The sequence below is a fragment of the Bos javanicus genome, chromosome 1, assembly GCF_032452875.1.
Source record: "Bos javanicus breed banteng chromosome 1, ARS-OSU_banteng_1.0, whole genome shotgun sequence".
Taxonomy (NCBI): Eukaryota; Metazoa; Chordata; class Mammalia; order Artiodactyla; family Bovidae; genus Bos; species Bos javanicus.
In genome coordinates, this window is record NC_083868.1 from 83,971,525 (window position 1) to 83,984,198 (window position 12,674).

A 12,674-nucleotide genomic window follows, 5' to 3' on the forward strand; every position below is an offset into this window, starting at 1 on the left:
ACTGAGAGACTAAGCACACAAGCACTCCAGAACTCCCAAGGCAGCAAATCAAGGATAGAAGGTTGATACATCATAGCATTACATGTATCCTTGCTGTGTTGAGCATAAGAAGAGCTGAACTCTCTTATCTGTGACCCAGAATATGCAAACATTTTGCTTTGCTAGGTGGTTGAGTTTTTATTTATTCAGCATCTATTTATGACCTACCATCACATTCCAAGGAAACAAACAAAATGTAAACTCAAAGAACACATAGTTTAGTTAGGGAAGTCAGAGTCAGGTACTTGAGGCAAATTAATTCTTCTGTGTGTCAGGGAAAACTGTTTAATTCTGTCTTTAAGGTCTTGGTTACCAAAAAGAGTTCAAAATATATTCTCAGAATTACTCTGAGTAATCAAAAGGTCTGGTTTGAAACTGTAGAAACCTGCAAATTCCCTGGAAATGTCTTTTAGAAGCTTGACCTATTTCATTCCAAACATATTAGCCAAGTTCACCTCCCATGGTTCTTGGAAGATGGCATGGGGTGTGGAAGGCTGGGTCTAGGGCACCTCTCTGAAGTCTGCTACAAAAGGGCTGGTGATCCATGCACACAGGTCACAGACCATAGGAGACTGCAGAGCATCAGTTAATATATGGGTGTGATGCTAAACATCAGAGCCTGTAGGAAGGCATTGTGAACAGGGCTCCAGCCTGGGCTCATGAGCACGTATGTTCTGTATGTCGTTCCAAGAAGAGTTGGGAGAGGTTGCAGAGCAGAAGCATCAAGATGACCAGGTGGCCAATCAGGGAGGCCTCTGGGGAAAAGATAAACAGAAATTGGATTTTAGATGAGGACACATATCTGAGGGCTGAAACCAGCTGTAGGTGCAGTGAGGGTTCATAGGGAAGGTAGATAAGTAAGTATTCTGTCATCTCTACACAGGTAGAGTTCCACGGAGGTAAAGGGAGGGAAAGAACCAGCCTCCGAGATGGAGTAATGTCATTTTTTTTAGTTCACAGTAGCCAGCAGTTCTTGGAATTAAAACAGGATGTGTCCAAGTCAAATCATTGTGCTGTACACCCTGAAACTTACACAGTGCTATATGTCAATTATATCTCAGTAGAACTGGAAGAAAAAAGAGTATTAAGTGAATTTGGGTTAAATTTAAATTATTCGGTCTTTATTTGACCAAGTAATATTAATATTCTTTTAAAGACAATACATAGTGTTTCTTCTGTGATTACTAATTGTTGACCTGGTACAACTTTGATTTCTTTGCTTCATATCTTATAAATTAGAAGCAAAAATTCCAAAATCATTAAACTAGATTTAGATTTTTCCTCTTTCTGATCCAAAAATGATTTAGAGAGAAAGGGTTTATATTACAAAAAAAAAGGAACACTGTTTAAACTTTTACTAATAACTCAGTTTTATGATCACTTATATATAATTTTATTTTATTTTGATTAGAGTATTTTATCTACTTTTTAAACCAAAGTTTCTATGACTAATTGAATATTTTTTCCATTTAGAAAGCATCTTTTTCCAAATGAAAAAATAGTGTAAGACTGATTCTCAGAACAGTGAACTTTTAAGTCTATTTAAATATCTATACGAGTTACAGTGTGTGATTTATGGCTTCCTCCTATCCTGGAGAGTTTTTGTCTGAACAACACAGCATTAAGAGACTTGGTTTCTTGATTTCCTCTCCCCAGGGGATCTTTGAGAGCCCTTATTTTAGATTCACATAAGTACATAGTTACCTCTACAATCAGCCAATGAAAGTAGGCGAGTTGTTGAACTTGAGAACTTTTACAGCCTGTGCACTGATTCTGTGTGTAGTTGTTACCACATTCTTCAGAATTATCAACCAAAAGAATCTCTTCTGTCTTGACCACACTCCTATATCAATCCAATCTGGTTACAAAGAAAAAAAGTCTCAGAACATACATAGCAGAAGAAACAAATCAAACTTTCAAGCAAACTTACCACTTTAAAGGAGCTCTTCTCTAGAAGAAACATAAATTCTTTCCTTAAGGCAGAGCCACATGTTGGCTTTTAATTCATATTTATGATCAAAAAGGCTCCCAATAGCAATATGTGCTATTTTCTGTCCAATAAGATTGTGGGCACTTGGGCTTCATATTAAGACTTGAAACTTTATTTTCTCTGTGATTTCGCTATACCATGGGCTTCCCTTGTGGCTCAGCTGGTAAAGAATTCTGCAATGCAGGAGACCTGGGTTCGATCCCTGTGATGGGAAGCTCCCCTGGAGAAGGGAAAGGCTACCCACTCCAGTATTCTGGCCTGGAGAATTTCATGGACTGTATAGCCATGGAGTTACAAAGAGTCGGACACGACTGAGCAACTTTCACTTCACTTTACTTGGCTATACCATCTGAGGAAGAGAAAGGAAGAGAGAGTCCTGTACACACATTCAGCATTGGTCTTCTTTTGGGGGAGACTAAGGTCCTCATAAATCAAGACAAGCACACATAACTCAGCACACTTATCCCGTCCCTGCAGGTACTTCTTGCACATGGATGAACAGTTGGAGCATACCTTTAGAGCATGTACACACAGGGACCCCAAACTCCTCTGATAATTGGATCCTTCTCCAAGGAGAGCTCTCATTTTCTGAGGAAAGGCAGCCTTGACAGAATACAGGCCATCTCTCAGTGTACAAGCAGTATGGCCACACTCACCTGCTGCCACTGGGATCCTATCTGCACAAGAGAAAACTCACTGAAACTCCCCAAAACATATATAGATGTTCCCAGAAGCAAGTCCCTGAGCTCCTCCTCCAGCCCGAATGCCAGCAGTAAAAAAAAAAAAAAAAAAGACCAAGGATATTTTCTTTCCATGGGAACAAAACTAAAGATCCTTGGGCTGTAGGACAACTGGGAACCAAGTTCCCATCTACATGAAGCAAGGGAAATTGAGGCTTGCCTCACACCATATATAAAGATTCTCTTAAAATTGATCAAAGAACTAAATGTAAAGTCTAAAACTATAAAACACTTGGAGGAAAATACAGATGTAAATCTTCATGACTTTAGATTAAGCAATGGTTTTGTAGATATGACACCAATTCTGGTCAACTTAACCATAAAACGACAAATGCTGCTGCTGCTAAGTCGCTTCAGTCGTGTCCGACTCTGTGTGACCCCACAGACAGCAGCGCACCAGGCTCTGCCATTCCTGGGATTCTCCAGGCAAGAATACTGAAGTGGGTTGCCATTTCCTTCTCCAATGTGTGAAAGTGAAAGTGAAGTCGCTCAGTCCTGTCCAACTCTTAGCAACCCCATGGACTGCAGCCTACCAGGCTCCTCCTCCATGGGATTTTCCAGGCAAGAGTACTGGAGTGGGGTGCCATTGCCTTTTCCAACTCAATTTTAAAACAAGCAAAGGTAGTTAGGACTCCTTGCTGTCACTGCTGAGGGCCTGGCTTCAATCCCTGATCTGGGAACTAAGATCCCACAAGCCACAGCAATGCCAAACAAAAAATAAGTAAAAATTAAAAAATAAAAATGGGCAAAGGATTTGAATAGACATGGGTTGCAAAGAGTCAAACACAACTAAAGTTATTTAACACACACACACATATCCAAAGAAGGAATATAAAGGACATTAATTCCCAGGTGGCTCAGTGGTTAAGAATCTGCCCGCTGGTGCAGGAGATGCAGGAGACACAGATTCAATCCCTGGATAGGGAAGATGCCCTGGAGAAGGAAGTGGCAACCCACTCCAGTATTCTTGCCTGGGAAATCCTGCAGACTAAGGAGCCTGGTGGACCACAGTCCATGGAATCACAATAAGTCAGACACAACTGAGCGACTGAGTACAAAGCACGTGAAGACATCTGCAATATCATTAGTCAGTAGAGAAATGAAAATTATAATTGCAATGCTATACCTACTAGGATCGCTATGCAGTCTGACTGCTGTATTCATGATTCTTAATCCAAGGATTCAAACTACTGTGGTTTGAAAATACTTTAAAAAATTCCAGAAAATTTCTAAAAGCAAAAAATGGCAATTGCCTTGTACCTGGAAATGACTTACATAGCATTTACATTGTATTAGGTAAGTAATCTAGAGATGACTTAAAATATGCAGGAAGATGTCTGTATGTTATATGCAAATACTATATCATTTTATATAAGGGACTTGAGCATCTGCAGATTTTGGTATCTGAGGTGGGTCCTGGAACCAATCCCCTGTGGATAACAAGGGAAAACTGTGCTGGCATTGTAAATTTGACTCTATTTTCTTTGTAGGAAATCCCAATAATAATATTAATTTTATTTGGAATTTAAAATACCTATATAATCTGATGGTTTTTGAAAACATGTTTCCTGGCTTTGTTCACTCAAAAGGACCTGGAAGCAAAGACACCCTAGTAACAATGCATATGCTAGCTAGCACTCAGATCTTGATTTATAAATATCACTTTCTATCAAGAGAAAGCAAGACTCCTTGGAGAAATAGGAAAATATAAAAGACAAGAAAGGAAAATACAAGAAGGACCTGGAATATTTTGTTTTGCCAAAAACCTAGAAAGGTCCCAAAGATTAATCAAGGCTCAATCAAAAAGGGAGAACCAGCTCAAAGAGGGGCTCACAATGGCCAAAGTTGGACACTTTAACCATCAAAAACAATAATGACTACAACTGACTAACATACCAAAAATATTAAAAAATTTGAGTATGTAATAATAACCCCCAAAATAATAGAAAACTTATCTAGTGGCCTATACTCTTTTAAAATGTGAGTGATTAAAAGAATAAAAGGCCAAAGAACCGGTCCTAATTAAAGACTAAAGAGATATGACAATTAAATACAGTGTTCAAGTCTAGGTTGGACCCTGGATTATAGAAAAAGGAATTTTATAAGGGATGTTACTGGGACAACAGGAGAAATCTGAATATGAAATTTGCATATTAGATATTGTATCAGTGTTAAACATTTATATTTTTTTACTATTGTGGGTATTTAAGAGTCATGCTCTTAGGGCAAAAGGTGCACGATATCGGTGAATGACTTTAGATGGTTCAGAAACAATTTATGGGGCAGGGAGAAAAGAAGGAATAGAGGGAAGGAGAGAGAAAGCAAATGTGACAAAACATGAACAGTTGGTGAATAGGGATGAAAAAGTATATGGGAGTTCTTTGTAAGTCTGTTTTCATTTCAAAATTTTAAAGTTTGAAACATGAAAAGTCTCTCTCTCTTTTTTTTTTTCAGGAAACAGCTAATAAATGTAAACAAATAACAGAGTTAGAAAATCCTAATGAAATAAATGACTAGGGCAACAATCATCAATCATCAGGTTGTATGTGACTTCTGTGCTGATTTGTCAGTGGTCTGCTCCATATAGGTATTAAATATTTTGAGTTGTCACCACTGTGAACAAGGACAAACTGCATTTTGGGGTTGGGCAACTTACCTTTATGCTGTCCAAGAACCATGGTTCCTCAGTCTTTCCCTCCATGTTTATGGCAGATTTGGGTAACCCTATTGAAGCTTTTGTATAGCGAGAAGGAGAAGGGAAAAGCTAAGAGCATTTACTAATGACTGCTTTTTTCTCCCCTCATCATATCTTGTTTTTAATCCATCTGCAACCTTATTTCTTTAGACTATTTTTAATTCATCCAACCTATAAATATTTAATGAGCACTGATGAGATAAGAAATGAGGGCTGATACCTGAGAGTGGAAAAGAAGGGTTATGACCAGTTCCCAGGCAGGAATACCAGCCAGGTGGCAGACTTGGGGCATTACCTGGAGAGGACAGAGCCACAGGGTCTGTCCAGAGAATTTTGATCAGAGGAGTCAAATCTGTCATCAGCCCAGGTCTTAGGACAAGTTTGAGGCTGGGTGTAGGTAGTGGAGGCCTTCCCAAGGATGAATCCCGAGGTGAGATGGGGGACAAGGAGCAAAGGTATAAGGTTGAGAGGGCCTGAATTTCTGTGTGACTGGAGTGGAGAGTATAAAACCCTTCCACGGGGAATGAATGTGCTCTGCATCAGTGAGGTTGGTTGTGGCTAGCCTGCAGGAAGAGATTTTGTGTTTGTGTGCATCAAGGAGATTGCTTGGTAATTATGGGCCTGTTCTTACCTTTAGGGCATACCAAACCAGCATCTTGAGTGATCCAGGAATGAAACCCCAAACTCACAGCTGCAAAATTCTAGGCCAGACTCCATCCTTTTTGGCCTACCTTATATGTAATGATCACGGCATTGAGAGATCGCGTGCACTATGCAAGTAGAGGACTAGAGCCACTGGATTTGGAAGGAGATAACCTGACATCTTCCCCAGTTGCAATGCCCTAAGTCCCCATGTAAAAAGAGAGAATAGAATTGCCTTGGAAATATGAATCTTCCCATGTCAAACTGAAATTGCTGCTCATCTCCTCTGTACTTTGATAGTTGAACAAGGCCACACTTTGGGGTAGGGGCAGGACTGGCAGGTGTTTATTGATGAGACCATGGTTACCTGTATGGCATCTTCCATCACTTAACATTCGATATCTGCCATTTTCTTATTTCTGGCCACTATTTTGGATTAAAAAACAGATTTTATTAACTAATTATTTTAAATTTATAGTAACCTGAGATATGCACAAAATTTAAGAGTTGTTGCTTTTGGAGTGGGAATGTGGATGGGCTGTGGACATAACACTTGGTTTTTCAATATGTGCATGTATGCATGCTAAGTCACTTTAGTCACGTCTGAGTCTTGTGACGCCACGGACTGTAGCCCACCAGGCTCCTCTGTCCATGGGATTCTCCAGGCATGAATACTGGAGTCGGTTGTCATGCCCTCCTCCAGGGGATCTTCCTGACCCAGGGATCAAACATGCATCTTATGTCTCCTGCATTGGCAGGCAGGTTCTCTACCATTAGCACCACCTCTTAAGCCCCTTTTCAATATGTACTGTTTTGTATATTTTGAATTTTGTATCATGTGTTTGTATTATCTATTAGGATGAAGTTAATCTATTTAAAAAGCTATAGGTTGACTTCTACTTAGCACTTAATTTGCTAAATATAATAATATAATAAAAATATACTTAGCATTGTACTCAGATTTCCCAGGTGGTGCTAGTGGTAAAGAACCCAACTGCCAATGCAGGAGACATAAGCGACTCAGGTTCGATCCCTGGATTGGGAAGATCCCCTGGAGGAGGCAATGGCACCCCACTCCATTATTTTGCCTGGAGAATCCCAGGGACAGAGGATCCTGGTGGGCTATAGTTCATAGAGTCACAAAGAGTCAGACTGTGGCAACTTAGCATGCACACATGCACCACTGCACTCATCTGAAGTCTACCTAAAATTTGCTTTTAATTTCTTCTAAGACAGACTGTATTTTCCTTTCTCTAGGGTGAGCTGAAATTACTTGGAAAGCAAGGGGCCACATTGCTGTCATGCATGCAAGAACCGGCAACCAAAAGTCCCACCAGCAAACTCAGTCTCAATGAAGTTGAGAATGTAGCTACCATGGAAAGGTGAGTGAGAAGGGTGGTATCTGATTTTTCTGGAGAGAATACATAGAACCGATGATGTGAAACAACCAAGAACAGATTGGAACAGCTGCCGATGGGTCTTGGTGGGGTCAAGGAAGAAGAATATTTGAGACAACAAAGGAAAAACCATAGTGTCCTTCTGGCATCCATCTACAGAGATCTTTTTATGAGAAAGCCATTCCCTCCTCCTATGATCTACTTTCATCCCAGGATGTCAAGGAATATGGTAGTATTTACTGAGCCTTCAATGCCAAAAAACTGTTTGGTTAGGTGCTGTGTTTGCACACCTGTCTTCTTAGGTGGAAAGAAATAGGCAGAAAGGTAAGGCTACCTGGGGCACATTTTAAAGCATGGCAGCTGCATCTGAGGTTTCTGCCTAGTACTGAGGGTGTCCTGATTGAAAAATGGGGAACCAGCTGAACCATGAAAAAGTCATAGGTGACACAGACTTCAAAGTAAGGAGATCATCACAATTAGTAACCCTGACTCAAAACATGGGTGTTATCTGCATGAGCCTGTGGAAATGCACGCTAATCACATGTCCTTTCTTGTTCTTTCTTGACAGGTTATTAGTTCAGTTGGATGAAACACAAAAAGCCTTTAGTCAGTTCTGGTCTGAGCATCACCTGAAGTTTAATCAATACCTACAACTACAGCACTTTGAACACAGTTTTTGTGAGGTGTTATTTTCTTCTTTAATAAAACTTCCTTTTATGGTTCTGTTAGGGGAGTGCACAGTTCAGTGATTTCTGGTTCTCTCTTCCCCCTTGAACTCTGGGTATCAGGCTCTGCATCCTCTCCTAATCCAGTCCCTTCTATATATTTTTAATTCCTCTCTCACCTTTTTAGGTGGGGGTAGCAATGTACCAGAATCCTATTTTCCCACATGGTATTTCAGTGATGGTTTACCTTCCTTTTTGATTCAGTGTAGCTTCAATATTCCATCTACACATTGTCTCAGCACCCCGAGGTGTTTTGTTTTTTTTTTTACATACTTCATTTACTTTAATTGGGGATTAGATGATATGCTTTTAACATTATTATTTGCATTTTGAATTTATTCTTCAGTCATTCATCACATTTATGAGGTATTTATTAAGGCATTTCAGTACCTCCAGTTTAATCTGAAAGCTGATAAGCTGTTTAAAAAAAAGTCTATATAGATATACACATATCCTGAATTGTTTTTGGATTTTCAAGTTGTCTAGAGTATGACAAGCCTATACCTGCAGATGAGATGTCCATTGGCTTATTTCTGGGCTTTCTAATATGTCTTGTAGGTTAAGCTAGCCCTGGATAACTTGTTGGCGGAGCAAGCAGAGTTTTCTGACATCGGAGACAGTGTGATGCATGTGGAACAACTTCTTAAGGAACACAAAAAACTGGAAGGAGAAGGCCAGGTTTGTTTGTTTGTTCCATTTTTGTGGACTGGGAAGAAGGTCCCTGTGGATAGTGACAGATCATGGCCACTCATTAATTGTGAGAAGGTTGCCAAAAGACACAGGATTGCCCAAATACTTTTTAGTGACTCCATGCCCACCCTCAGGTCCCCAGGGAATTATGCACATTAACAACTATAAGGAATAATGCAGGCAGTACAAGTTCTGTTAAGGCTGCCAGAGCACCCAGTTTAGGGTGGAGGCTTAGGTGGGGTGAGAGTTCCAGGTGGCCCTGCCCATTTATTCAGTGACAAGGCTAGGGAGGAATAGCAGGAAGTAAGGTCACATTGGGTGTGTTACCCACTGGGCCGGATGTGGACGTGGGCTTGGTGGTAAGGAGGGGAAACTTTAAAAGGAGAAATCAGAAACAAAACTAGTTTTATAAATAAGCAAGGTGGTGAAAAAGGGGAAATTGGTCCACATCAGTTCTGTTGCTACAGAGTTGGTAAAGCTTTCTCATTTCTCATGCTCAAAGAGCTGTAAATATCAGGCTTGTAAAGGAATATATGCCTAAAGTTCTCATAACCAAGTTAAACAGTTTCCCACGATCTATACACAGATCAACACTTAGGAGTAGGTCTATCTTCAATCTTTACAGATTTGGCTTGTTACAAATTAAGAAAGACCAGTCAGTTCTTACCAGAGAAGTTCCTCTCTGCTTTTCTTTAATTAGGGCCCCTTTTTTGTCTCTTGGAAACTAAGTCTTCTATAGTTGCCATTTCCATTCTGAGCTAATCTGGAGGCGTCCTTCCTCTAGATTATGGTAGATGGTAATTTCATGGTACTAGAGGTTTGCTTCTCAAAGTGTGATCCTCTAGCCAGCAGCATAGATATAACCTCAGTGAGAACTTATTAGAAATATGGGGAAATCTCAGGCCCCGCCTCAGAATCAACATCTGCATTTTAATAAGATCTCCAGGTGTTTGACATGCACATTAAAGTTAAGCGTTTGACATTCACATTATTGTTAGAGACATTTTTTGTTGTTGTTTGGTTGCTAAGTCGTTTCCGACTCTTTGTAACCCCATGGACTGTAGCCCGCCAGGCTCCTCTGTCCGTGGAATTTTCCAGGCAAGAATACTGGAGTAGGTGCCATTTCCTCCTCCAGGGGATCTTCCTGACCCAGGGATTGAACCTGTATCTCCTACGTTGGTGGGCAGATTCTTTACGGCTGAGCCAGTGAGGAAATTCCCTAAAAAAAATGGTAACAAATGTAAGCCAAGGCCAGTCTGGCTTTAAGAGCTATCAGTTGTGAGTTCTGAGCTGAAAGTACTTTTGCAGTGCATGAGCACGCAGGCCCACCTGTGCACGCAGACTCTCACTCAGCAGTCCCCCCTTTCCCTTGTGAGCACCCTGTTATCCGTGATCGTTGACAGCTAACTGCTTTAGTGCTGAAGGCATGAGTTATGAGAAATGTTTATTAAACAGTGAAAAAAAGCTGAATTTTGTGTATGTGATATCTGTGTCTCAGAGTCTCCGAGATACTCAGTCTCAGAATCTCAATTTTATGTAATTTTAGTTTTTTTCAAGTGAACTCCTTATTAAATGTGGATACTATGCATTTTCATTTATGTACATTCATATTTTAGGGAAAATATGCCTCATCAATCCCAGTACCTTCATTTTTGGTTTGAAAAATATTGTTTTATATATAAATACATACACAAAGGTAGCTGCTGACCTGATAGGAAGGTATTCATTCATCACCAGGTATTCCTTGTCTTAGATTCTGTGGCTATAAGTGGTGAACCAGACAGTTCAGTTCAGTTTCAGTTCAGTCGCTCAGTTGTGTCTGACTCTTCGTGACCCTATGAACCATAGCACGCCAGGCCTCCCTGTCTATCACCAACTGCTGGAGTCTACCCAAACCCATGTTCATTGAGTTGGTGATGCCATTCAACCATCTCATCCTCTGTCATCCCCTTCTCCTCCTGCCCTCAATCTTTCCCAGCATCAGGGTCTTTTCAAATGAGTCAGCTCTTTGCATCAGGTTGCCAAAGTGTTGGAGTTTCAGTTTCAACATCAGTCCTTCCAATGGAACACCCAGGACTGATCAGTCAAGACCCTATTTTCACACAAGTTGCGTTCTACTGGGGAGAGACAGACAAGTGACAGTAATCAGATAAATCAACATCAGATAGTGACAAATGAGATGGAGAAAATTACAGGACATAAGAGAAAGTGAGTCGGAGATACTACTTTAGTAGTTAGGAAAGGCCTCTCAGACCTTTGAGATCTGGATAGCCATTGCAAAGATTTAGGGAATAGCAGTCAAGGCAGAGAAGCTGCAAGGACAAAGGTCTTGAGGTGGAAATGAGGTTCAGAGTCCCAGTAGTGTGGCTGGACTGTGGTGAGCTAGGAAAGAACAGATGGGAGCACTGGTGGTGAGGATTAGATTTTATTCTCGGTGGGATAGAAAGCTGTTGGACAGTGCTCTGGGTTGTGTTTTAAGTACTGAGGGTGGATCTGCATGACTGCATTCACATTCTCTCTTCTGCCCACCTCCTTAGACTTGTGATCTTTGGTACATACTTTAAAAATCGCTGACTGTGGGTAGGGGTCAAACCTGTGGTCACAGGACAGCTTTCTTGGGCAATGTTCCTGAACCAGCTTGACTCACCCACTGCAGATGACCCACAGAGTCCACATTGGTTTTACCCATTCTGTGCCTTGTTTACCCTGGTTTTTTACTTGTTTTCTAAAGGATGCAGTAGACCTTTCCATTTGCCTTTGAGTGATCCAAACAAAGCCATCTAATAATCAGGACTTTTTAAACATACCTTCACTCAGATTTCTAAGTGGATTGTTTCTTCAAGTGATATGGGCTTGGCTAATCTCTTTGTCCTGTAAATTGTTAAAGGAAAGAGGTGATGTTTGGATAGAATCTACTAAAATATGCTTGAGGTTTGTCTTTTCTCAGCACGTTCTTAGCTTCTTTTGCAGCATAACCACACACTGATTTCTGGGTTGTTGCCAGGTTCCTTATTCTGTGTAGTGGTATCATCCTCACAGGTTACCTCTGAGTCAACTCTAACCAGATCCTCTTGCATACTAATTGAACCTGCTCTTTTACCCTGTTCTGGTTTGAGGGTTTAATTGTCTTTTGGGTGCTCAGCTCTCATTCTTAGAAGAGATGGTTTCAGTCCCCCCTCACTTCTTTAAAAGCAGAATTTCCTATAGTGTTTTGACTGTGAGGCATGTTCAGGCCATTGGTAATGGGCCAGCAAGGAATGGATCCAGACAAAACAGTGAGACCCAACACTTTTTCAGCCTTGACATCTCCCTCCAGGGCTAGGGCCCAGAAGTTACCCTACTATGTCCAAGAAGGCATGGAACCCAGATCATTAACCTAGAGATATAATGTAGCTGGAAGGGCTACATGACTTTTTTTTGTAGTGGAAATTTTCAAGTACACAAAAAAGTACGTTGACTAGTACAAGGGACTCCCATGTGTCTACAACTCAGTTCCAACAACCATTAACTTTCTGCCTTTCTTGTTTCACCTGGCTCATTTCCCCATGCATGCACTCCACTCCTCTGCTGTTACTATCTGTGGGTCTGTTCTGGGTTCCCTGATATGGCAGCATCACCCCTTCTTCACCATTTTCTTCTACAGTAGATATGCCCATCTTCCATTATAGCAGTAGAGTCTTTGGCGGGTGGGGGGTATGATAACTTGTTATTACAATAAAGGCTCTGAATTACAAGCTGCAACTTGACTATCCAGCC

General features: G+C 40.8%; 1 protein-coding gene and 1 long non-coding RNA gene across 5 annotated transcripts in view; one reads left to right on the forward strand and one right to left on the reverse strand.

Annotated features, from left to right (window-relative positions):
- The window catches only part of MCF2L2 (MCF.2 cell line derived transforming sequence-like 2), a 259,475-nt gene that overhangs the window by 98,941 nt on the left and 147,860 nt on the right, over positions 1-12,674 (forward strand). For all 4 annotated transcript variants that reach the window (XM_061414608.1, XM_061414617.1, XM_061414625.1 and 1 more), the window contains 3 exons: positions 7,364-7,488; positions 8,072-8,186; positions 8,787-8,906. In XM_061414608.1, the coding sequence (XP_061270592.1) occupies positions 7,364-7,488; positions 8,072-8,186; positions 8,787-8,906 (360 nt within the window). The remainder of the gene's footprint in view (positions 1-7,363; positions 7,489-8,071; positions 8,187-8,786; positions 8,907-12,674) is intronic.
- On the reverse strand, positions 237-6,697 carry LOC133246421 (uncharacterized). The gene is made up of 3 exons (XR_009736033.1): positions 5,760-6,697; positions 1,744-1,897; positions 237-794 (listed from the first exon to the last, which is right to left on the reverse strand). It is a non-coding gene; the product is annotated as an uncharacterized LOC133246421 (long non-coding RNA).